The sequence below is a fragment of the Chroicocephalus ridibundus genome, chromosome 3 (assembly GCF_963924245.1).
Source record: "Chroicocephalus ridibundus chromosome 3, bChrRid1.1, whole genome shotgun sequence".
Taxonomy (NCBI): Eukaryota; Metazoa; Chordata; class Aves; order Charadriiformes; family Laridae; genus Chroicocephalus; species Chroicocephalus ridibundus.
The window spans coordinates 79,009,504-79,036,760 of NC_086286.1; the positions used below are offsets into that span (position 1 = coordinate 79,009,504).

Here is a 27,257-nt window from a genome sequence, read left to right on the forward strand (position 1 = left end):
AATAAATGAGATTATTACGGTTTACTTATCAGTAGGAAAGAAAAACCAATTAGGTCAGTATTTTCTAACTAAACCGAGATAACTAATGGAGGGGAGTCCATTCTAGAGTTTGTACACGCTGGCCAAGTACCTGTTGTTAGTCTATTTGGCATCTGGACTCTCAGAAGGGAAGGGGTAGTATGAAAAGAAATTCAGATGCCAGCAGCTAGGTTCCTATTGAATCTCCAGCTGTAAATGAAATGTGTTTTACATGTTACACAAACTTCAACGGAGGTAGTCAAAATGCTACCACCTTCCCAGCACCATGAACTGCTTCCTAGATTTGAACTGCTTTTCCTAGATTAAAGGATGGTCTACTAAGAGAAATGTCTTCCATGTGCAGATTCTATTTATAGGAAAACTTGCTAATGATCTGACCTTTGTCATTGATAAATTAATTTGTTAATTTTGGGTGGGTTTTTAACTCTAATCATTCTTTTAGCTCTTTTCAGAGCTGTTCCCAAGCTTTCGTCATCTTTTGTAGAAATGAATACCAAATAAATAAGACAAAATATTTTAGTGACAGTTGCTGTCACACCAAGCAGTAATACCTTCTTATTATTCTTATTTGATATTCTAACATTTACCTATCTAGTAATTACATCCACTCTCTTGTATCTTTTGATACACCAGAACAGCAGGTTTCTATATGATATATGCCACTGAAGGCTGGTTGAGGACAAACTCTGAGCTCTACGTTCTGGATCATTTTACATTCAGAGTACATATCACGTATTCTGCACCTTCCTTACCGCTTTTGCCTTTTCTTTCAGACAAAAATCACAACCAAAGTATTAGGAAGATGGAAATACACTATCAGCTCAGCATACTGTCAGAAATCATAGGGAAAGGGTGACCTTCTGTGGTCATTCTTATTTATCAGCAAATTCCTTCAGAGTTGTCAGAAAATTTATCCTAAAATGGGTACTTCCTTCTTGAAAAAAAATTCAGAGAGAATGAATGATCAGTTATGAATATGCACACGCAAAACACGGGAGAAAAACGTTGTATTTTGGTTCTTTAATGGGTGATTACTAGATCTCATTCGTAACTTTTTTTTAATTGTCCAAGGCACTATTATAGTGTTGGGCTAGAGGGAGGAGGAATACAACTGAAAATATGTATTTGTAAACATAGGAGAAGAGAACCACATGATGTACCTAAGTTCTTCACAGGGTTACCTTGACAAGCATTTCAGCAGAAGTGGTGGCATAAAGAGCACCCACTCTCCTTTCCATTCACAGTTTGATTCCTCTCCCACATTGTTTCCTCAGTATTTGTGAACAAGGAACTATTTCTGTGGCTGTTCAATAAACTAGACTGGAAAGCAAGGCAGGTGATAACCTAGTAAAGACTGGGATTCTTTTTTTTTCAGTTTTAAGGTTATTGGAAGCTGGATCAGTTCTGTGACCTGATGCATCACGCTGTCACACAACCAGCTGTCATCAGCCCAAATGAGGGATGGCACAGAGGGGAAAAGTGAGTAACCGAAACACAAAGAACACTTATGTCGGCACTGATGACCATTTCTTCAGAGGCACGATATGGGTACAGAAACACATCCCCACTCCAACCTCCAAGAAAAATAATAATAAAAAAATCTTCAGTATCTCATAAGACACTGAACAGAGTATCAATAATACTCTCAAAGCATTTAGGAGGCAAACGTGTATCTGAACGTAACACAGGTGTAGCATTAGACTCTATTGTTAAGAGCCTGTGGCTGCTTTGGGGTATTACATGACTTATATTATATGACTGACTGAAACAGACAGATAGTGGGTTCCTGGGAGCTCATCACAGAACTCACCATAAGGCTGCCAAGAACACAGCCAGGAAGGCCAGTCACTGCATGCAGATAAGCCTTCACCTAATAAATAAAGCCAGAAACAACGTGGAGAAATTCTCTGCATTTACATGTGACAACATTCCCAACAGTAGCAATCCTAAGAGCAAAAAGGACATTCAACAGCTCTAAAAATTAGTCTTTTTCTTGGACGGAGACAGGAAAAAGTTGCACAAGCCTGCTAGCTCACATAAGACTATAAAGTGATTTAGGACCTGCTACCTGGTAGATAACATTTGGGAAGGCGGCTGGGCAGATCCAGCCACAGTGAACCCGATAAATACAGACATCTCCTTACAGAGGATGACAAGGCAACATCAGTCTATTCTTCATTTAATAAATTGTTTCTGACAAACTGATTGTTAGAACAGGTAAAGCAGTATGCAAATTATAATTGTAAATCAGTGCAGTTCTACTAGTTGATGCAAGAGACGCAAAAATAATAACAAATCTATTTAAACATATCAAGACCAGGAAGCTTGCCAGAATCTGCAGAACTAACTGATGATCAGGATAAAACAGGAGCATTCAGAAAAGAAAATATCATTGGAGAGAAGCTAAGTGAGTTTTTTGCATTGATTCATGCACACTGTGAAAGCAACTGGGGGGACCTCAATGCTACAGCCTTCTCTGGGGAAGACTTATCAGAGGATAGGTCCAAAGCTGAAGTGACTGCCAACAATTTCAAGGACAAAACAAACAGTAACAAATCACCAGGACTGGATAATCACCCAACAGTTCTAAAAGAACTAATTAATTAAATAGCCAAATTACTAACAGTAATGTACAACCTCTCAAAACTGCCTTGATGCCTAAGGACTGCGAGGGTAACAAATATGAAATCTATTACTAGAAAAAGATCGAAGTGAGATTCAAGCTTGTGTCTCTACAAGTTAAATTAGAAGAAACCATAAAAAAGAACAATAAAATGAGTGGACAGTCAGATAAATGCAATCAGCTTTAAGACTCCTAAGTCCTGACTTACCCAATTCTTGAGTTCTTTGAAGGAATCAACAAACGTGTAAAGACAAGCCATCTGATACCACCCATGTGCTCTCCAGGAGGCTTTTGCCAAAGTCACTCACCAAAATCCTAGTGGAACTAAGCAGTCATGCTGTAAGTGAGAACATCCTGGTATACATAAATAATTAGAGGATGGAAAACACAGTAAATCAGCAGTTCCTGCAATGGTGGAAGACGACCGGTGGAGTTTCACAGGGTTCTGTGCTGGGACCTGTTGCATTCAACTTGTCTATAAGCAATATGGTAAAGTGGGTGACAGCAGTGACACGGAGGAGTTTGCTGATGACACTAAGATATTCAAAGTAGCAAAGATGAAGGCTGACCAAAGAGCAGAAAAAGGATTTGTAGTCAACTGGTAATAAAACAGCAGATGAAATTTAAATGCAGACATACATAAAATGTATGCCATACCTTCATGTATAAAATTACAGACTTTGAACTAACCATAACGACTTGCAGAGCAATCTTGGGGTTAACGACAGATTCCTCGTGGGGGTTTAATGCTTTCAGAAGGTCAAGAAGGCAAATAAAATTTGGGGAATTCCTGGGAAATAAACTTATGCAGGCATGCAAATCTACTACATGGCCACATTTTAACTACAGTGTTCTGGTTTCCTCATGTCAAAAAAAGTTACAGGACACAGCACTATAAAAAGTTCTGAGAAAAGCAAAATGGATGCACAATGGTATGGAATAGCCTTTATATCAGAAAGCACCAAGTAAGCAAGGACTCTTCAGCCTGGAAAAGAGATAACTCCAAGAGGATGTGATAAAGGTTTCGAAAGTCAGGAGTGCTGTGAAATGAATGATTAGGGATTAAATATTACCGACTTTTCAATATAAGAACCGGAGGGTATCAAATAAAGATAATAAAGGCCAGATTCAAAACAAGCAAAAGGAATTATTTGTGCAATGTGTAGTTGCTATGGCAACTCCTTGCCAATGGATGTTTAAGATGTTAGACGTTTATATGGGGTAGAGGGGAGACTGTAGAATTTCATGGAAAAGAAGTCCACTGAGGTTTATTTCATGTACAGAGAACCACAGCTGGCTGAGGAAGTTTCCAGAATGGAAAGAGCTAGAGGTTTGGTAAGTAAACACAGGAAGTATCGTATATGCTTGCTCTGCTTTTACTCTTCTCTAGGCATCTGATTTTCACCTCTGCCAAGAATGGATAGTAGGCTGGGTGAACCTTTCATGAGACCCAATCTGATTATCCTTTTGTCGAATAGGCAATTGCTGCATCCAATGATGTCAGATACTTAACAAGTGTCTCCTAATTAAAAAAGCAGGCTACACTAAAGTATAAAGGGACTTTCCTATACAACAGGCACAAGATTTCTTCTATGCAAATTTCAGTGTCACACCCTGTGTTTGTGCACTTAGGATTGAAAATAGACTCACCTGTACACTGATAAAAGATTCCATGGAAACTGGCAGGGCCCCAAAAGGCCACCTAAGCTCAGGTAGTGTCTGATTTACCAAGAGAAGCTACTTCCTTACTTAGGCAATCTCCCTGTTTCAAAAGCATGGCCTCCTCTTGACTTATGCCATTAACCACAGCCTGAGAAAGTCATCCTTTCTATAGCTCATCTGAAAAGCTTAGAGAAGATAATGATATTGGAAGAGGGGAACAGCACCTTGTTAAAAGATTTCTGGAGATGGGCAAAAGTCTACAATGCTGACTGGAAACAGAAGCATGCAAAGCTTATCCTGCAAGACAGAGACTCTAAAAGAACATTTCTGACAGCTTTCATGGCATGTGGCAGCCACCAAGGACTTTTTTGTTACTCCAAACAAGTAAGCTCCAAAACCAACCATGAGTGAAGTCCAACAGAACACGTACTTCAGATGTGTAGAAAAGCACTGTGGGATTCCCCAAGTCCTACCTTGCAGATCCAGCTTTTCCAATCTTCTGTACTCCTCTCCTTACCTAAGACTATGACACATGGAATTTAGCAAGTCTTGCCAACTCAATTTCCCCAAAAGTCTTTCTCACAGTGTTAAATTACTACTCTACCATTCTGTCTGACTCTTTTACCCAAGAGACAAAAGGAGCTGGGGGGGGGGGGGGAAAGAGAAGAGCTGAAACTGCAGCGTGGTGAGAAGAACAGAGACTATTTGGGTGGCAGGTGTGGAATTCAGTGTATGGTGTGGGAGCAAGTCATTAATCCTATTTCTAGTGCTCACATTTTTACTTTCACAATATTTTTAAAGTCACAGTTATGAAAGCACTTGAGAAAGTCTGAATGCTGGTTTTCTTTTATTTTTTCCCTGGTATGTTTCTAGCTGTCACGATTGCCAGTAAAAAATCTGATCCCATGAACTGTGCAACCTGAAAACACAGAAAATATACACGCTTCCTTTCTTACCTTATCAGTTCTTAGTCCTGAGGATTTTTAATGCTTGAGTTAATAATACTGATTTATGCTCCTCTTTGCTGCTTCTTCCCACAGCAGACAATTTTACTCACACTGCTGTTACTTGTTTTCTTTTCAACACATACCATCTCACTCTATAACTCACTAGCTGTCAGCATTTTAAGAGAAAGATTAGCAGTGCCAACTACACCTCAGGAAAAACATTTGCACTGCTCACAGCTCAAGTGTTTATTATATACTACAGAAAAAGAGGTGCTTTACATTATCCATGTCCCTCTTCTTGTTTCTGCAGGGCTTTGCTAAGCTGACAACTGACAGTTGCATGCTTGTTTAAAAACTGCAGTAAGAAATAACTATTCTGAAGACATCGCACATATAATCATCACAACATAATAACTGAGTTTTTTTAATACACAAGCTATTTCTTTACTAATTTGTATTTTGATAAAACAACTGACATCTTAACACAAAAAGCAATGCTAATCTAGTGAAGATAGATATATTTTAGGACCACTTAATAAAGTAGACAAATGAGAATCTAAATTCTGAACACTACCTGACAACAAAAAGATTTTACCCTACAATTGATTATGAGCCTGCAACTCATTATGACACAGAGCTATTATCTCAGGAGCCTAGGCAAGTTCTCCTTAAAATTACAGATGAAGATTAAGAGGAAGATGTTCCTCAATTTAAAGTCCATATTCCCAGCACCATCATTTATTGGGCTTTTAATACAGTGCTCACAAGGAAAAATAACTATAAATCTAGTAAAATATCATGCTTTTGATATTTCTTATATTATTTACGTAGTGTTTACACAGCATTTTACTAAAGTGTCTTTGAAGACTATACAATGCAAGAACAGCCTGAACCTAGAAATACTCAGATATGCTGCAGAAATGTTAATCAACAGACACTTAGAAGGATAGAAACAACTTAATATTTGTTCCTCTTCCATGTGTATTACCGCAGAAAACAGGGATGCAGGTAAACAGGAAAAGGAGAAACTATTTTTGCATTTGGCAAGAGAAAGAATAGATTGTTTAGCATAGCTGATCTGGTTACCTTCGTTAACTGCCTTTAACAATAGCAGCACAAAAGACCTCCTTCCGACAATTCTCCAGGAATTACTAACCCTGAGATAAATTGGTTATTGGTTAACTAAACATCCTCAAACTAGTTCAGATGCTGAAGCAGCCAAGAAAGTTCCTTACTTTTAAGAATAAACTTAATGTGACTAAATGTTCTGTTTTGAAACCTTGTTCCATCTTTGAACATCTATGCCTTACATAGCAATTATTTTCATCTTAAATCTTACCTGGCAATAGAGCTAAGTATTTGCCATACATGGCCACTCCACTCTTAGCAGTGTAACAATCTTTAAAACTGTGATCCTGCACCAAAATCCCAGAGCCCGGTGCTCCAGTAAATGTACGAAAAATCACTATGATATAGCAGGACAATACAGCAACACCTGACCCTTGAAGTTCTAATGAAGTTGGTAGCAAGTATATTCTTATAATATTACTTCATTAATACAAGGCATTTTGACAAACTCTAAACATTTATTTCTAGGTGAGTGTTCCAAATGTGGTATTCTAGACACATGCTTTTCTCTGCTAGAGGAGAGATACATTCCGATACCTTATGCAATTATCCAAGAACAAATTTTCCTCTGCTTTCAAATTGCTTAGCTCTGGAAATTTTACACTTCTTTTGCAGGGGAGGGCAGGAGAAATCCCAACAACTTCCTACTATTAAATATTCAAATAAAATATTTGCTTTAAGAAGTATTTTTTAAAACTAAGAAAAATGAGTACTCAAAGGACAGTTTCTACACATGCAAAGGACAGATAAGTTAATCAACTATCTGTCCTCTGTAGTGCTTTGAATTTTTAATCTAAATGATTTCCTTTCAGTTATTTACTGCTTAGAAATGCTGTGAACCATTAAAAATTTTTATTTGGTAAATGCGTAAAAGTAGGTCACTGAAAACAAGCTTATACACAATAATACACAGACATATCGGAGGATTAATATATAAAAAGCAAGAGATGAAAAAACTGACCTGCTGCTTCTGGTGTTTGTTTAGCAGGGCTAAAAATAAGACGTAACATCTGGAGCAGTCTGCTAAAGCTGCACAGAAGTCACTGTAGGAAGAAAGTTTGCTACAAAGGTAAAAAAATAAAATATAAATGAATGAAAGCACTTTTTTTCCACAAAAGACTTTTTTTAAAAAAAAGAATCACTCTGCTTTTGACTCTCAGAGCTGTATTTTCCAACAAATGAAATGAACGCCAATACTCTGACTTCTAGTAGGGGCATACGCAGTTACAGAATAGCACAAGAGAAGTCTAGCTGTCCCTGCCACAGTGAATCACGGGAAGAAGCGAACATAAGGAGCTTCCCAACCTGCTTGCCATATGGGCACCGTATGCTAACATTAGCACTTCGCAGTGTTAAATGCGAGAACTGTAATGTCAAGATGACGTGGGAAGTCGGACAGGAGATGAAATAAAGGGTCCCTTCCTAACGCACATCTAGTAGAGCCCAGCGACAGCGCTAACAGAATGCACCTCTCCCAGCAAACATGGAGAATGCACCTTCTTGCAGTCACGATTTTATCCCTGCACATTCCCTAACAGCTGCTCCGGTCCTACACTGCTCACCTTGACCATTACAAAAATAGAGAACTGGACACGCTTTGGTCATACCAGAAATACTGCAATAACAGAACAAACTAGAATAACCTCTTACTTCCCACGTAGGCAAAACCAGCAAATACCTATGTTGATGTTCAACTCCAACCAATTACAGCAAGACTTACAGCCTTAAAGAAATCAATAGTCTGAATAGATTGAACGTATTCTCTACAAAGAAGCTCCTTAAAGTTACTGAGAGAAAAGAATAATCATTCTGAATTACTGGAAGATAAAACAAAATTCAAGTCTGTGCTCTGTACTGCATAGTATAATATATTTTTTTGTGATGGCAATTTCCAGGAAGCTAATTAAATTGATTTTATGGCTAATTTGTATCCTCGGAGCATGCAGTTCACTAAACTTAAGAAAAAAAAATGGAAACAGTAGGAAACTTTAAATCAGACAAATTACTTTTGCTCCATACTGAATTCTAGATCAAGCAAATGCCCCTGTCAGAATTACAGTGTAAATATTGATTACATTTAATTACAAACCCATTACCCCACTTTTCATGGCATTTTCCAAGGAGAAGAAATGCTCTCTCCTTAGAAGAAGTAAATATGCTCAAAGTGCTGTAATCATTGCTAGAACTCAGCTCATTTTTAGGAACAAAATTAGAGACAGATGTGGACAAGGTGGCACGGAATTGGGGAAGCAATTCACATGCTTTACAGGTAGCACAAACAGCAAAGGACCAGATTTGCATGTTTTTAGCCATGAAGAGGAAGGAATGACAGTCCCTTATGTAGACACTCTTCAAAGCACAACCCAGTCTCACCTAGCGAGGAGAATGTGATGGATAATTTGGAGGGGCTGAACAGAAAAAGAAGTCCACAGCAGAATCTCAATGAACATGGAGCCACAGGGAACATGAGTCAATACAATAACAAAGCAGCAATGCCAAATAATTAATTCAGAACAGCATTCATAAATTGTGCTTATAACACAACTCCTCCTGAAAATACCGACAGTTAATTTCACAACTTCTTCAAAATCCTTAAATTGTCTGCAAGCCCATTTAGCATTGGATGTTGCAAACTGGTGCTTGGTAACGGGAAGATTTTTGACTGGGGAACTATTCAGACCACAAAAGGATCTTTCTGGGTGATTCACTCGTACTGATCTCCCTCTAAAAAGCACATCTTGGGAAGCAGCCACTGAGCTGCTCACAAAACTGAGATTCTTTCAGTGCTTCCATCTGCACACTCAAGCCCTGATCCCACAGATTAATCTCCTCAAACACTCTGCGGCAGCTCAAAACAATGAACACTGATCACATTTTCTGTTTTATATTTTCTTTCACAATACACAGTTCCTGATATAACTTAAGCTTGTAATTTATCTCATTCATTTTTTTAAAACACGGCTATTTAATACTAAAACATTATTAATCCTATTTTTAGGATTAATAAGTACTTAATAATTTATGTAGCTTTAAAATATAAGAAATGGTACTCTCAAAATCTCAATCAGAACCTGTGGGATCAAAGAATGACACAACGCAATAAAACACTTTTCACCGGGACAATGAATCCAACTCGTATGGCTACAATTAAACAATTCTATCAGTATTAACAGACACAATTATACAAAATCATTAAAAACTACACTGAGCTTTCAAAAAGAACAGTTCAATGTAAATCTTCCAATTTTAGTGCTCGGTCCCGCCCTCTTTGAGGTCACTCAAAGCAGTAACGGCGACCCGACTGCATGCAGAAATAGGGCTGTGCTCTATACATACCTGAATATCCTGACAATATAGGTGCAGACGTCCGTATCGTTCATGCGCTGCTCTAGCGCCACACAGAGCTCGGAGACTGCGCCATTGCAAACGAGTTGGCATCTTGCCGGAGGTAAGTCAGCCAAGTTTCGCAAAGTAGCTGTCAGCTGCATATAGAATATTTAAAGACTTATTAATCACAGCCGTTTGCAACAGAATCCACGCTGCTTTGAAAGTTTAATAAAGCTCAGATCTTGTTTATAACGTCTAGGGCACTCCGAGCGCCCTGTATCCAGAGTACGTTCTGCAGGTATGTACCTACCAATAAATTATAACAGGAAATGGGTAAGTAACAAAATTGTGTACATTGCAATAATTGTTTGAAAATGAAGGATTGACACTGGTCTTTGCATGCATGTAACCTCCTTCTTTGAGGGAAATATGATCTTTCTTATGTTTTAAAATCTCGTATGCACCTATACAACCATATACCAGTTGGAAATTAGATGAAATGTTGTGGATGGTTAAAGTGATTTTTTGCATAATGTCTGATTTTGCAAATTTACATTTAAGTCTTGAAAATTAATACTGATATATAATATAAATTTTGAGAATAACTATAAGTTGCAAACTAAGATTAATTTATTTTAAAAGATGATAAAATTAATTTTGATTAAAAATTTTAAAATTTAATCACGATCAAGAGAAACCCACTATTTGAACAGTATAAAAATGAAAAGCTTAAGTCCTCAAGTTTATTTTGGAGAAACCAAAATATTTTCAGAAGATACTGTTCTATTTCAAGGAGTTTTAAGCGTACAATATCTATCACTTGTAGATATGCAAAATTAATCAGCTATTGCACATTTTGAAATGTTCTGGTTCTCTTCCAAGGTACGGGGATTCAAATGCCAAAGCCAGACAAGAAATTACATGTAAGTTAACTGTTGAGCTAAACCAGAACTTACTATAAAATTAATGTGAAGTCATTTAATCTAATGTGAATGTGGGAATTCTTCAAATTTTCCTTATTCTAAGAGTAAGGTATTTAACTTCAATTTGGTTTTAAATGTGGCTTGATAAGGCACAAAGACTATCTGTTCAAATTGTTTTTAATCACAAAAAACTCCAGAAATTAACTATTTTATCACTGAATTGGACAGCTTGTCCAGTGATATGCAATTGCTAATTTTAAAGGAAAAATCTGACAAAGAGCAGGCTAAGCTGTGTTTGAGGAGCTTCTGGTCATAGGATTCTACGCACTACTCTGTCCATTCTCCAGCAGCTTTCAAATTTGCTGTCCTACTTCAACAAATTTGACAAAAGTGTCCATGTCTTCAGTTACCACACGATGTTCTGTAACGGACCAAGAGGAGATGGAACAATATGTCAAAATGGATAAGCAAGGTACAGAGGGGAAAAAATAATTATGTGGTAATGTGAAAGTGATATGTGAATGTATTTAACTTCATCACTAAATATGAAATGTGTACTATATTCAGAATAAACAGAAACGGAACCTATGGAAGCCATTTGCTTCATATTGCTCACATTTTAAGACAACACCTGGAGTTTTTTGTTATTTTAACTAAACAAGTGCAAAAAATACAATTCCAAATATGCATTCCTTCACAAGTCACAATGCTTCAAAAATCAACATAATATTGGAGAAATATTTTAAAATAAAAATCCTCTGATCAAATACTTGGCTATTCAAAAGTTTTGGTGGAAAAATTCCACAGAAGACTCCATTCAGCGCTCACATACAACATTTTCACAGTCAGCCTAGGATGACGTTTGTTGCGCTTTAGCTAAACTTCCCAATAAAGAAAATGAAGGATAAACCACATATTAAAAGTGTTGTTCAAACCCAGACCAGTGCTTTCACTGCAGCAAAGAAACTTACATATTAGATGATGAAAAAAAAAAAAAATATTTATCAATAGATAATGGTGCAGAGGTCTCCAAAAAGAGAATAAAATTTTTCACTGCCTGAGACAGTTAGGCAGTTCAAAATTCTCCAGCAGTAAATTCTATCAAGAGCTATCCTCAGATAAAGAGAGGCTGGAGAGAAAGTCAACACAAAATAATGTATACACTGAAACGTGCGAGACAATGAAATTCAGAAGTTCACAGAAGTATATATCCACAAAAGAACAGTTAGTACACAACTGAAATTTGAAGAGTACATATTAAAAAAAATAATAGAAGCTAGCCAGACAGCAGATGAATTCAAGAGAGATTCCAATTGCTTCAAAGCAGACACCATGATTCAGGGAGAAATGCATAACAATTGGCTCTAGTAATCCCCACCAACCCTAATCCTTATGTTGCCATGTGAAAGATCAAATTCACCCAAACAGAAAATCTAACAGCAGACAAATGCTATTTTTAAAGGAGAAGACATTTAAGTGCTTTTCAATTACAGAACGTGGAGTACTTGTTAAGTCTTGTCAGTGACATTTCAAAAGCCTCGGCTTTTGAATAAGCATTTCCATATTTCATATAAATATAATCAGACTATTAGGTGAAGCAATATAAAATGAGTCAAAGATGACCTTGCTTTAATGTCCTCTATTAAGGAAAAATAATTATTATTACAAACTTTTTTTTTTATTGTACTGTGGGACTTCTGCATAAAACCCATTGTGCAACAATGAAGGAATCAGAGAGGGTCTTTATTCCCAAAAATGACCTGGCCAGTTTACATATAACATTGCCATCTGCTGATTGTGCAATTATATGGTTAAACAATGACGAGTTGGTCCCAGTTAACTGAGACACTTCAGTTATCAAGGTTAAGAGATGGTGGAGCCTCCCTCAGAGACCACTGTTCTTATTTGAGGTGTTTTTCTCCTCCAATAGAATTTGTTTTCTATTACTGAAGACTTGTATTTATTCATTAGTTTTGTATGTTACTGGATATTTGATCTTTTGCTACAAGTCAAAAGTATGCCACAAAAACTTCCTTTATTCCGAAGACCTGAATCACAGAAGACGCTTTCTTCAATACTATATCCCTGAAAACAGAACTATGCCTACATCTGTCTGTTGATGACTGAACAATTAACTCACATGGAAGAAATGGTGCACGTTAATGTAGATTTGTTGAAGAAACCGATACGAGAAAGTCACACAGGAATTCCATAGAAGCAGGAATCACTGCTTTTCTCACAAAAGGAAGAAAAATGAAGTATCGGTACTACTACAGAAGAGAACACAAACAAGCTGAACAGCAGCTTCAACGGAGACAGTTGTCAGTATTGACTTTTCCACAAAATACTTGAGGCCTTCTTGGAAACAGTCAGTCTATTCAAACTGTACAAAACAGTTTTGCTACACTTCCAATCATACTGAAAACAGCAGAGATAAAAATGACCCGCCAAAAAGTGTAAAATGTAACATTTTTCTTTCATGTATTTGCAAATTAAACCCTTGATTTAAAAAACTAAGTGTATCCCAAATACAAATAACAGGAGAGAAGACAGTTCTGCAAAGTCGTGGGGAAGTTCAGACAGCTACTCTAACAGCTAAAAATTATCTGTTTCATTAGTTTTATTACTTGGACATCATTTGTTTTTTTCAAATTCCCCAACTGGCAAAAACTTTATTTAACATAAATTTCCATCTCTTTCTACTCAACAGGATTCCTATTATATGTATTACATGATCAATGCCAACAGCAGCCAGCAAATACCAGTACAAAAACCCCACAGCCTATGTATAACTTAAGATTTAGCTACATATTTTTTTTTCTAAACCAGTAAGATTTAAACAGTTTTAGGGCAGATTAGTTTTCATAGGCACCACTCACCAAGGTACCTCGTACGTGAAAAGACAGTTTTGAGCCTGCTGCCCTCAAAAAGATTCAGAAAGTGTTGGCTTTTACAACTACCTTTTCCTGATATTACAGTTTTTCAAAAATACTTTGTCAAATAAACGTAACTATATTTTCCTATGCATTTTAAAAAATGTAACATAGTGCTTGCAATACAAAGCTTTTTATAGTCGCCTAGAATATTGCAGAATCAGTTTGTATTTATTATTTCATTTTAAAGAATTTAGACAGGGAACACATTGTTATCTGTTTACTATATCCAGAACATTGTCAGCACCATAAAGTGCACGAACTGGTTTTATTAGGTATCTAAAAATATTTCTATTAACTTCAGAATTTCTAAACCCTTTAAAGTTGACTACACAAAAATATCTATGATAATTAAATTTAGGTCCTGAACAACTTGATGTAAATGCCTTAAAGAGAAGCCTATTCAAATACAGATACAACTCTGTCAGTGGCACACGGAGTTAGCTTATCTCCTCTAATTAAATTTTTAATTTGACCTTGAAGTGTGTACTTTCAGAAATAAAAGTAAAAGCTAACCTGGACTAATAAGTGTCCCAAGTTGGAGAAATATGTGTCATTTTCTTTTACTTTATTAATCTGCTTCATTAATTGCAGCAACATTTCAGCAGCTCCTTTGTTGACCATTTCATTAAGGAGTACTGCATTTCCAGACATGAATTTTATAGCTCCCATGCAATACAGGAGAGCTTCACTGTTTTTTTGTAGATCTTCAGTTCTCAGGACCTCCAACAAACAATCTAAAAGGAAAATTATTATTCAGAAAGCCTAATATTAACATTTATAGTTGATACAGTCCAGTCATTTAAGAGATTCACAATTGCAAAAAAAAAAAAAACAAACCCCACCTCAGATTGAACTCTTATATTTCTAATAAGTGGGGTAGAAAAATTGGGTATTTGGATTGAAACCAAGAAACAATTATTGATGAATAAGAGAATGGGCCTGACTTTTGTTCTCCCAGGCTTCAAGAACCAGCATCAGTTGTAAACACATAGCAGTAGTCATTGAAATCCTCAGTCAAGATTTGCAGAAGTGATTTTGCGTGCCTGGAATTTTGTGTACTAAACTTGAGATATTCTAAAGAGGTTTATTCCTACTACTTCCTTAAAAATCAAACGTCTTAAAGCAACTCAAATGGAGCACTAAAAAGTACAGCTGCGTAATTCAAATCTCACATTTGAAGTCTGTTTGTAGCCTTTTTAGATTTACTTTTTCATAGAATCATAGAATGTGTTGGGTTGGAAGGGACTTCTAAAGGTCATCTAGTTTTTTATGTAGGTAAAGTTATTGTAAAAGTTTTGCTTTATGCTGCCACTGTCAGATATCTGAAATGTTAAAATTAACAGCTGTTAGCACAAACCCAGTGTATCTTTCACATTAAAAATTGAGACATTCTGAATTTGATGAGTGTATCTTCAATAAGTAATCCTAACCAAATTTATACTTTTGAATTTCTAGTAACTGATTGAAACTGATACTTAATTCTGCTTCCTGCATTCCATCCAGCTGAATAAAAATATTTTTTCCTCTCATTAAACTTAAGAAATTTCTAAAGTTTTTTTCTGTCTCAACTGAAGTACATGGGTGTATATGGATGAAGTACACACACTTTAGGCTCTTGCCCAAACTCTCACCTTCACCAACTGCCTAGCAGCCAGCTAAACCACTTGGGTTATGGCAGTGTGAGAGATCAGTTTCAGGTCCCTGCTCTGCTCAGTAGCAAACAGGGTCTTGAACAGTAGTTGTCTATTTTGGGATGAACTGGTATTTCTTCTTCTGGAGTTACTCCAATGCACATAAATAGTTCACAGGGCCAGAGAAAGAAAAAGAAATTGAACCTATAACCCAGTGACTGCAACATGAATCTGGGTGATTATGATGATAACTCAAGTTCATCATCTTTAGCCTGGATGAGGTAGCTCCAAAACATAAAGAGTGGATAAACAAACAAACAAAATCCTACCAAAAACATTCCTTCCTCTATTATTTTTTAAAATACAGGGAAAGAAGAGCAAGTGAAAGAAAAGTGAATGAAGACAGAAAGGAGAGGAAAAAAACCAATGCTTACACGGACATAGGCACTCAGCTTGTCCAGATTTTTGTATGATGCTAATCTCTACAAAACTGTAGTTTTCAGTATCCAAAGTCAGTTGAGCTATCTGACCTGTTCTCTTTTCTCCAAGTCCTTTCCTGTTGATCTTACTACTGGAAAGGCTTAGCTGGTCTTTATTTCTGACAACACTCACATACTAAACTCTAAGACCATCAATACTCTCATCTGTTTAAGCAGATATACACATATACTTTAACTTATGCACTTGCAATAAATGCTTGCAAGGTCAAGGCCTACGTTAATAAAACATGATGAAGTTTTAATGAAAGGAATTACTATCAATTGATACTGAGTATCATTCATACACTGTCATTTTCTTCATATTTCTCATATTTGCAAGGTGTGTGTGGATAACATAAATACGGTTACAATTGTGAAGGAGTTCTTAGAGCCATTGCTGACAACTCTCCAAATCCATTGTCTCAATGTGCAGCAGCAGCTAAAAAAGCCAATGATTAGTCTCAATATCCTTCCTGATGATGGCCAGCAACACAGCTTTATTTCACTTTTATAAAATTTGGTGCGGACACATCTTGACTTGTATAGACAATTTTGCTCTGTACAATTCAAGAAAGATCTACTGGAGTTCAAGAAGGTACAGAGAAGGGCTACTAAAACAACTGAGAGAACGACACAGTATCGTTTCAAAGAGAGAGCTAAAAGGCTGAGATGCCTCAATCGGAAGAGAAGGCAGAGATACGTGATATGACTGGTTTAAAAATTTGTGAAGTGGAGGGTAAGCTGAATGAAGAAACTTACAAATCCCGCAAAACTACAAGCAGGGGTATGATGAAAAGTAGATAGGTTTAAAACAGGAGACAGAACTTCTCCTTGTTGCTCTATGAAACTGTAGAGGCAGACAGAACCAGAAAGTTCAAAAGGGAATTAGGCAAATTAATGAAAAAAAGATCTATAAACAGAGACTAAAAACGATTAGGCAGGGACGCACCACCTAATGTCCCTAATAGAATGTAACAATTCTGGATGGTAGGGTACTACAGGGAAACAGATCACAGGAAATTCCTAGGCTTCCATGCTCTCCCTAAACAGCATCCCCTATTGCCATCATTACACACAGAATACCAGACTAGATGGACCGTTAGTTTGACTTAGCAGGCAGTTTTTACTGCATTAACTGTGAGAATGGTTCTTGAAAGATGATTAACTATTGAATTTCAACATCTAACTTATATACAAGAACAGAATACATACCCAATAATCTATCATTTTGAATGATGTAATCATTTTTTTCATTCCTGCAAATTTTAAATGCAAGCTTGCAAACACCGAGAAGATTTTTTCCATCCACTTTCATCTGCAAATAAAGTAATAGACATAAAAATCACAACTAAAATCTACATACAAAAATGCGCCATAACATTTTACAAGCTCAGACACATTGGCAAACTTGTATTCTCACAGATCTATTAAATTCCAGCTGAAAACCTGACAGTACACTGAGCCAAACTGAAAAGTTTGCAGAACTAAAGGATTCTGAAACCTATTTAGTTTAAGCTCTATTTAGCAAACTGTGCTGACTGACTTTAAAATAACATTATATACAAACTTCTTATGTATTTTCTGCTGGTAGCATATCAATAACTTGCACAATTTTATTTCTCTAATTCACTCTTAGAAAGAAATTCTGCCCAGGATTCACTGGTTTGGCGTCTATGGCCACACCACAAAGAACTCCAGCACAACAATACACGTCATAATGAAAGTTATTCTCAAATATTAGAAAACAGATCTTATGATGTACTAACGGTCATTGAGAGATCATGAAAGGGCAGTAAAACTGTTAAAAATACAATGAGAAATCTCTTCTCGGCATTTCAAGGGCAATTTCTTCTCTTGTTCTTGATTTCTAAAAGATGCCACAGAAAAATGACTGTAAAATAACTTTTGTGTTTTATAAGCACCACTTACATCTATGCAGTATCCGAATATATAATTATATCTTCTGAATAAGATAACATACACTAGCTTAAAGGAGTCCCTTCTCCCAACACACACACACAAATTACTTAAATGTCTACAACACAATGCTAGGTGGTATCCTTTCACCAGTGACTGTCCATACACACTTAGTAGAAGCTGAACCAATAGGTTCAAAAGCACCAACTTAATTGAGAGTTTTAACTGTAAATACTGGAGAAAGAGATAATTACACTTACTCAATTTACAAAAAAAAAAACCAAAACTGCTTGGGTATTTTCAGATAAAGGTGTTTAATAAGGTCAAGATATGATTCAAAAACTAAGCTTCATTTCCATGTGTAATTTTTTAAATTATTGTTTTGTTTAAATCCCTGCCTGTGTATCCCAGCTAAGGACACTGTCTCTTTTCCATGCCTAAGCAATATTCCTGCCACCATACGCTAGCTATCCTATTTTGTGTCCCTCCTTCGTCCCCCAGACCTACTTTCTCTGCAAAATATAGGCTCCAACAAGTGCCGATCTGGATGAATGGGAGACTAGTATCCATATGGCAAGAAATTGTGCTTAGGAAAGGGTTAGTTTAGACACAGTTTACAAATATGAAATGAAAAATTAATTAAATGCAAGTTGTAATTCACAATTTTGAGCTTCACATTCTACCAAACAGCATTTTAAAACACTTACAGCCAGAATAATCTTTGCCAGCTTCAGGCAAAGTGGATCTGAATCAACGTCCACAAGTTTATATAATAACTTCAGAAGCACACTTCTCCTTTTAAATCTTTTGCCAAGCATATTTCCTTCATTCAAGGCTTGATAGAGCTTGGTGCAAGCCAGACAAAGATTTTCTATATTGTCTTCTACTTGAAGGGGGCAGGAAGGGAGAGAAAAACAAAAAATTATCATCGGTGCCACCTCTTCCAGAGCCTTTCAATAGACAAAGACACAGGAGAACAAAATAAAGAATAGGTTCCACAACAACAAAAATAAGGTGCCTAATAAATCTCTTAAAATGATAATGCGATTCTCAGAAAGTTTTATTCTGCTCTTCCAAAAAGAAGAGATTCAAGGCAAGAAATCACAGAGCCAAAATAATACCTAAAGCTAAAATGAAACTCACCTTTAATGCTTAATAATCAGAGTGACCAAATATCTACCAGGAAACTGTGAATCTGAATATATTTCTTTAAAGAGCTCCAACAAACATTACATGTGAAAAAGAGACAGTTAAGGAATATTCTTCTGCCCACATACATAACCAAATATATCAAACCCTGCTGGGATTACAAACAAGTGAGTGTAAAAACTCGTTAGAACTCTCTGATGCATAGCAGAGGTGCAAGATATATTTTAGTGGACTGTTGGCCTATTGACGTAAAAGTCATCTACCTCCTAACCCGAGTCCCTCAGACACTATTTAAAAAAATACAAATATAAAACCTGCAGTAAACTATTACAAATTCTGCATCTCAACACAATGGAATAATGTACGTGTTTACTTTAGAGGCAAAAGGAAAAGTCTTGCCTATTTTAAAATTTAAGGGGTTGTTTGTTTGTTTGTTTGTTTTTTTCTTTTCGTACATTTGCTTTTGTCTACAAGGTGACACTAATAAAGCACCATATAAAGCCATTCAAACTGCCTGCAAAAACTCTGCATTTACTCCGGATGTACTTCACAGCTGAAATAGAGTCGTATTCAAGGAGGCAAAGCACTCGCGATAAAATATGTATGGACAGGAAATTACAACAAAAAACATTATATCTGAGGCCCCAAACCTGTTGGCAGATTCAAGGACCCACCTTTCATGCTGAGCAGTGCCGGGAAGCTCTCAATTTGCAATCATCACACTCAAGCAACAGCAATGACTATTCCATTTCTACTCCCATCATGACAGAAAATTTAACAAAATTTAGCATGATTCTAAACCCTCTACTCCAGGAAGCAGTGAAATAGGAGTGTCAAGGAACCAAAATTGAAAGGACTCCACTCCATTTCATCAAAATTAGCAACAACAAAAGTTATTCATCCCATGGGGCATTTTTGAGGCTTATCCTCCCTTGAGTACTGGACTGTAACAAAATGAAAGTATTTGCTCCTCTAGGAAAAGAAAATTTGGGGTTCTACTTGTTTTTGTCATGTAACAATCATTCATAAGATATTCATAAGATTTAAGACAATATTAAGTTCCAGGTTAAACTTCAGATTTGTTTTTGAATTGAGAGTTTTCTGCAAGTATTTCTGAGGAAGAAAGGGGAAGAAAAAGGCTTTTCTATTAATACATAAAAAACGAATTGTGACCTGAATGCACATGCAGGGAATTAGCTGAAAGGTATGAAGCAAGTGACTGCACACAAAATTTAAAAATATTGAATTACCAACGGATCCACTCAAAACCTTAAAATTATGGAATTCTAACATTCATTTTGATATGAAAAACTTCAATTGTGCAGTAAACAGCCTAAATAAAGCAATTTAACATGCAGCTGCAGAAGGCAATGATGCAATTCAGTTACAATCGATGTGAATATACAAGAAGCAGCAAAACTCTTAACTTTAAGGTTTTTGTAGTACTACGTTCAGTCAACTGGTAAGAAAGTATCATTTGATAATTTCATTTATTATTAGAAAAACTAACCCATAATCAAGTTTTTAAAAAAAGCTAAAAAAAAAACCCCAAAACGCTAACCAAATCGAGTAAAGACTGAGGAAAAGGGGCATGAAAACTGATTTACCTTAGTTACATTCATGACAAGGGAAAGACATGATTAGATTTTACCTCTAAATAATATTTTGCTTACCTATAAAGAACATCTCACTATGCAAAACTTAACTCAGTGGCTCATATTTGACAACCTCAGCGTTAAGCAAGGAAAATGTGAAGTTGCATAGCTGTTTTCAAATTTCCTGATCACTGTTTTAGTACGTATCACTGACAGATGTGGGAATTAGAATCCTGTCTTTTTAAAATAATGATATATTTTGGGAATCACTCAGTACTGTACAGGTGTTTCATACTCCTCAACATCTGCAAAATTATGCAAAAAAATATTTTAATCTGTACCATGCTATAATGAACACTGCAAAAGATCCTGTAAAACAGAATCAATCCCCTAATTTGACACTCGCTTTTAAGCGCTTGTAAAAATAAATCTACTTTCTATATTCCTACCATTCAAATAAAAATAATGTCTATAGAAGTCGCTTAAACAAGTCGTTGAATGAAACATTAAAATGGATTTCAGGGTTCAATCTTTCAAGCCATACTTGATTTACGCAATTTTGCTTCAATATTCTGGGTCATTGCATACTTTTCTGAGACATCTAACACTTTAAGCACAGATGAAAATTTTCATTAAGATTTCCTTAGTTTTCAACCTTCAACACAGTCTATGCTTAAAACAGTGAATCTGTGCAGTACTGCATTCTTAAAACTATTACCTCATCACTGACTGCTAAACTGGCAGAGCTATGTTGTCTAAAATAAGGTAATTTAACCAGAAAAGATCTTCTCTAAACCAGTATTTATTTTTTACAAAATCACAAGTGCTTGAGGTTGGAAGGGACCTCTGGAGGTCATCTGGTGCAACCCCCCTGGCTCAAGCAGGGCCACCTACAGACACTTGCCCAGGCCAGTTTTACAGTGCAAAGTCACCGAACATATGAAAGCACATAAGGCTACATAGTCCAACTACTGTTATTCTTCTCTAGTAAACAAATGAGTCCCATGTTTCTCGCAGGAAACAGTACAGAAAATACTCCCTTTCAAGAACAGTGTTACCCACCTTCTTCCAGTTCCTGCAGAATTGGTAGAATCTTTATATGCCAAAAGATTTCTTCCTCTTCCAATTCATTTATTCTTGTTTCATCCTCTGAGCCTTCAAAATACATTCAAAACAAAGCACATATTCAGTGAAGGTTTCAGCTTTTACACAAATAAATAGCTACACCAGTCAGAAAAAAAAAATCTAAAAATGACACATTTTGCTATATTCTGGGTTATTCTATCTACTGAAGCTTTTGTTTTTATTTAGATTTTCTCAAAAACATAAGTTTGAAACAAAACTAGATGGATAAATGTTTTGATATGTAAAGCTGTACCGTAAAGCCAGATTTGTTTTTGTTTGCCGACATTAATGTTTCATTTCATCGCTGAATTGGAAAGTAATGACTACTTTCACATCAATGCGTCCTACTATTTTTCAGCTCTGTGTCCATGTGACAGCTTATTCTGTGTTAAAAAATATCCATACTACAGACAATCTTCTAGGATTGTACAATTTTTTCTAGTACACATGCACAATATTACAATAAGCTTGGTTAACTGACTTTTTGGTCAGTTAGGGAAAAACAGTCTTGTTAGCTATTATATCCTGTAAGCAATTCTAACGATTACACGCAATTAGTTTTGAGAACTTCTCGACTAAATTTTTGTAAAATGCATGTTTCACTCCTACTCTTTGTCACGTTAAACAATTTCTCACACAGGATCTTGGGAAATCAATAGCAAACTACAGATATCTGAAAGATGGTTTGCCTCCAATAAACATGTCAGAAGCCTTGAAGACAACCAACTCCCAGTTTTCTTGGCCATCCTCAACCAATTTCCTACACAGTGACTGAAAAAGAGCTACTGCTCATTATCAGAAACCTTGTCCACTTCACAAAGGGAAGTTTTAAAAAAAAATTTCCCTTTTTTTACACTTTGCTTCAAAAAGAAAAGACAAAAAAAAGGTCTATCAGCAGACATCAAGTTAAAAATTGGTAGACCAAAAAAATCAGCAGTCCGGCGTTCTCCTGGAAACAAGACTGGGAGCGTGGATCTGTTTTCAGATTGGATAAAGGAGTTGGTGAAGCACAGTTTATTGAAAAATGGATTCCAGCACTGACTTTCATATGGATACAACATCATTAGGAATTATTCCTACTTGCTGAACATCCTTTTCACATTCATCTGGCAGTATGTGAATTGACAGAATTCTGGTCTTGACCATTGTCCCACTACAGCTGGACAGCCAGAGTTTCAGAGCAACTTGAGTTTTAAAGGATCTAACAATTGCTTACAAGGTGCATGTAGGCATCTTTTTGGAGTTCAAGATTAGGTTAAGCTGCTTATCTTGCAGACAATCGAAGTTGTTGTTACAAAGATGGGGTTTGGCTTGTTCTTTTCTTTTCTTTAAAATAGGGAAATAAAAGTCACACAATCCCACTAAGTAACATGAAGAAAGCCATTAAGACTAGAATATATACTTTTTTTTTAAAGCAACAGATTTGTCAGAAACTGTATCCTACTGTTCGTTACTAGCTCTTGCATTTAAATGACAGTGTAAATTCTTAACATAATCATTATCAAACACAAAAAATACTGTCCTACATGAGAACACTGATATTAAGAGGTTTGCATCATGAGAACAGTATCTCAGATCTTAAAAAAATTACTGTCTACTGAGCATTACTTGGAACAGAGAAACATTAAAAACTTCCTGATGATTTTGAAAGCTTGCTTTTTAAAAAAAAATCCAGATTCTTTTTGTGTATTTGTATTAACTTTAGCTGTCTGCCTATATTTTCCACAGAATGAATCTATCGATTATATCTGTTTCAACAGATAATACAAAAATGCTGCTGCTTCCTAAGTAATACACTGGTAAGTATGATATTACAAAAACTGTATTGTTAGTGTGTGCATGTATATACATATTAGTATATGTAATTAGGTAATATTATTATTACTTATTTTGCAAACCTTTTTTATTTTCTAGATCAAATGAGTTAATAGCCTTATTTAGATCAACAAGTAGCTTAATTAATAAAACATTACGCAGCATTTGCAATGAAGTGAAAGTTCTACTTCGGATAATGTAAGAGCACAGCTGAAATAACACTAGAATAGTTTGCACTGTTCCTTCCTGCCACAAAACCCACATATTGACTCGATTATTTCTGTTCTTTCCAATTTGTAACTACCTCTCTTAAACTGAAAGATGGGCCTGACTTTCTAACTATGCACATGCCTAACTTTATTAAGCAAAAAATAAGAATAGTTCACGTAGGCACATGCAGATATGACCAAACTTCTCACTAGAAAAAAAACCAAAAACCAAGCCATTCAATTTTTAGTTCAGAACAAAATGAACTGATTTTTCGTGCCATTCTGCTGCAGTTGTCTCACATTCAGCAGAAAAATACAGCAACCTAAAAATCATAATGGCATCATTTTTTTAAACAAATATCTCTTATAACTAGGAAAAAAAAGATAATCAGCTTTTACGAAACAGTATTAATCCTAGCAATAAGAATGAATAGGAAAGATTTTATTATAAATAAAAGCAACATTAATAACTTGTAAGCTTGTATGTGTCTCAGTCCTGGGAGATTTTTAAGGTGCTAATGAAAAATTATGGCACTAGTTGTATTTAAAATGTTGCAGAAGCTGTCCTGAACCTTCTAATTGAGCGAATCGCAATTCAACAGCAAAAACACTCAAGCAAAAGAATTCAGCAAGTTGAAGTTCGTTGTCTCAGTTTTTCATAGGTCTTAACCACAGCTTTGCATTCTGGTCAAAAAAAAAATAATCACTAATCAGTCTACATTTATTGGTTGCTGTTTTTAGCATGTAAATACAAGAGCCTTGGCAACACTGAGCTTTCAAAAGCTGTGTACTGCCTGACTTATTATGTTTAGCCTTTTCGTGGAATACTGAGTGGCTACGAATGTATCAGTATTAAAACAGCCTACCTCCTCTCTAAAATGTGAAAGTATATACACAAATCATATCAGAAAATAGAAATAATCTGTAAATGAACACGCCCTCCAGGACCCTACTATAGAGGAAGAAATGATTGAGAACTCCTACTGCTATCCCACTGTTTATTCTGGGATTAAAGATGAAGTATGCACAAACTAAGGAAGCTACATAATGTTGAAAAAGTAGATATAAAAAGAAACAATCCTAATAGCACACGTGATTTTTTCAACAGCACCAATAAAATAGCACAAATAAATTAAAAGGCTTATAAAACAGAAGACACAGCCCCACAGAATACTAACTCCCATGACATGGTAAACACTCTCAGCTCTTCTGAAGGAAATGAAAGCAGAGCACATTACAGCCTTCGCCAGAATGATCCAGAATAATTCAACTTCTCAGTTCTGGAAAAATAGTAATAAAGCATAATAATAGCAGAGTAGAAACTTCAGGTTTCCATACCAGACTCTCAAATATGCCCTAGCCATGTATGTGCCGGCTATCAGGAAATATTAATTAAAATCTGTTATGTAAAATTAACAAAATGCATCCCTACAGGGTAATCCAGAATCTTTGTCTTTAGCTAATACAGCTTGACATAACTTTACTAGTTTCTGTGCAACTATGCCAGTTTACAAAAAGGGATGGGCAAACAAGCTGTTAGTGGACTGGCAAGTTCTTAAGCCTACATATGAGAAAAACAAGAGGAAAGCATCAACAGATTTTTAGAGTGAAGATCTCTTCAATATTGTTTCTCTTCACCAACAACAGTAAAAAAATCCAATACAACTAGAAAACCAAAAATACTACTCAGTGAATAAAGAAGAAAAAGATCAAATCACAAAAATTCGGTTATTTCTATTTCACTGTAGTTCACATTTCTTGACTGGAGATTGAAATGCCTTATGAAGTACCTGTTACTCTTTTCTTCCAGCCTGGACTCCTTGGCCATGCTGAACTTGTGTCCGGCTTTTTCATCTGGTCACTAAAAGATACAGTGCAGACACACACAAAGTATGTTAGAATACAATGCTCAAAATGCTTCTTTCTTCACATGCACTCAGTATGAGATCTAATTGGAAAAGATTAGAAGTTATTTTAATAAGTTTGTAGGTTATCTGCTCATTAAAAATGACATATAAATAAAGCTTCCTCAAGTATGTATTACAAAAAGCTTCTTCAGAAATACTGACATATTTACACCACAAGAGGTCACCGTTATGGAACACAAAACTTAAAGCATTTTCACTTGTACAATAAAACTGAAAGCTGAAACAAACTAAACTGAGAAAGAGCCAATTTTTATTTTATCATCAGTTTCATTAACTGAATATTATCTGAAGTAGCTTAAAACTCTAAGTTCATCCATTCACAAGGACAGTGATTTCTTCCAATAGAACTAACACTTAAAAGATTTAAACGAGAAGAATTTTCAAAGCAACAAACATTATAGTAACCCTTTTGTAAATATTAGAATTTCCAGGTCTGCCTGTGAAGTATTGCTAACTGCATAGTGCTCACTAGTTCTGTTAGTACAAGAAACACGTATGTTGTCATTTCATTGAAAAGCAACAGTGAGTAATGCCATAATTCCCGCTGATTGTATGATTAGTCTTTCTTTGGCCAGAGGAAACTACTCCATACATCTGTGATAAATCTATTCTGTTTGCCGAGCAACACACTAGCAGCCCTGATCTAAAAGAAATATACAAGATATAGACTCTTTTTGCTAGTAAACAGGAATCTTTCCTCCTTTAAATTCTGTACTAAAGACAAAGGTCTTAATCTATGTTTTCTATACTTCTCATCTGTTTAACACTTCTCATTCCATTTATAGTTCATGTACCAATATCCTAATCTCCTAAATTTCTGTCTAAAGATAACAGTAGTGTTTTAGCAATGTTATTTCAATTTTATTTTTTTAAAACCTGTTAATTTAGTTGCTATAAGGCTTAAAGCTGAACTGTTGTTTAAGTGGTTTGCTGGATTGGCGCCTAAATCCTGTCTGCCAGTCCAGACAGAAGATGTAAGTCATCCTATCAACAGATGGAGACAGAATAAAAGACAAAGCTCTTGTAAGATCACTTGCCTACAAAAGGGACTGGAAAGCTCACTGTGATCAGTCAAAAATTTCCCAAGCAATCACATTACAGAGGAACACTTGCTTCATTATGGCTAACAGTGAATAATGCTTTCTTTTTACAGCACGAGGATTTAAATGCTCCAAAATCCAAATGCTTACACAAACTACCTTGAAATTATTTCAGCTCATATACAGCAATTCTTACTCCTCTGGGAAAGCAATGCTTTGAAAAAAAAAAAAAAAGAAAAAAAAAGTAGACAAGTGCTTGCATCTCTACTCTAAAATAGACTGACATCTGTAAGAAAGGTTTCTACAGCACACATTAAATACAGTTCAACATATTAACAGAAATCAAAATTTAGTTCAATTTATGTTAATATCTTGTCCTACAAACTTTAAAAGTTTAAGAAATCATTCTACAAGGTTCAGCCATCCCTGAAATCAAGACTATAGCCTGACTTCAGCCACCAAACGCTAATCCAGCTATATTCAGAAATCAGCACCTTCAGAATTACAGGTAGCCATGATGATACTATCTGCCTACATGAATACAGATGTCTGAGTTTGCTTTCCTCAGAAAAAGAATTTTGTAACTATATCCTGCCTGTGCCTCTTTCCCTAAAATGTAAATCCAAGAAACCTCAACAAAGACAATCCTACAAGTTTTGTAGGAAACAAAAACAGGTGAATAGAAAAGACACTAAAGCAAAGGATGTGGTAACCTGAACATTTATCAGATAGAAACACCACATATGCAAGATGAAGGGTAAGATCATGTCAAAGTCTGAAGTGC

At 35.8% G+C, this 27,257-nt stretch overlaps 1 protein-coding gene across 12 annotated transcripts in view; it reads right to left on the reverse strand.

The window, feature by feature from the left end:
* The window catches only part of ARMC2 (armadillo repeat containing 2), a 114,305-nt gene that overhangs the window by 21,715 nt on the left and 65,333 nt on the right, over positions 1 to 27,257 (reverse strand). For 9 of the 12 annotated variants that reach the window (XM_063329814.1, XM_063329822.1, XM_063329824.1 and 6 more), the window contains 7 exons: positions 25,296 to 25,366; positions 21,419 to 21,511; positions 18,320 to 18,498; positions 16,908 to 17,010; positions 14,099 to 14,319; positions 9,736 to 9,881; positions 7,361 to 7,460 (listed from right to left, as the gene is read on the reverse strand). In XM_063329814.1, coding sequence (XP_063185884.1) covers positions 7,361 to 7,460; positions 9,736 to 9,881; positions 14,099 to 14,319; positions 16,908 to 17,010; positions 18,320 to 18,498; positions 21,419 to 21,511; positions 25,296 to 25,366 — 913 coding nt within the window. The remainder of the gene's footprint in view (positions 1 to 7,360; positions 7,461 to 9,735; positions 9,882 to 14,098; positions 14,320 to 16,907; positions 17,011 to 18,319; positions 18,499 to 21,418; positions 21,512 to 25,295; positions 25,367 to 27,257) is intronic. The other 3 variants (XM_063329823.1, XM_063329820.1, XM_063329821.1) reach the window with 2 other exon arrangements.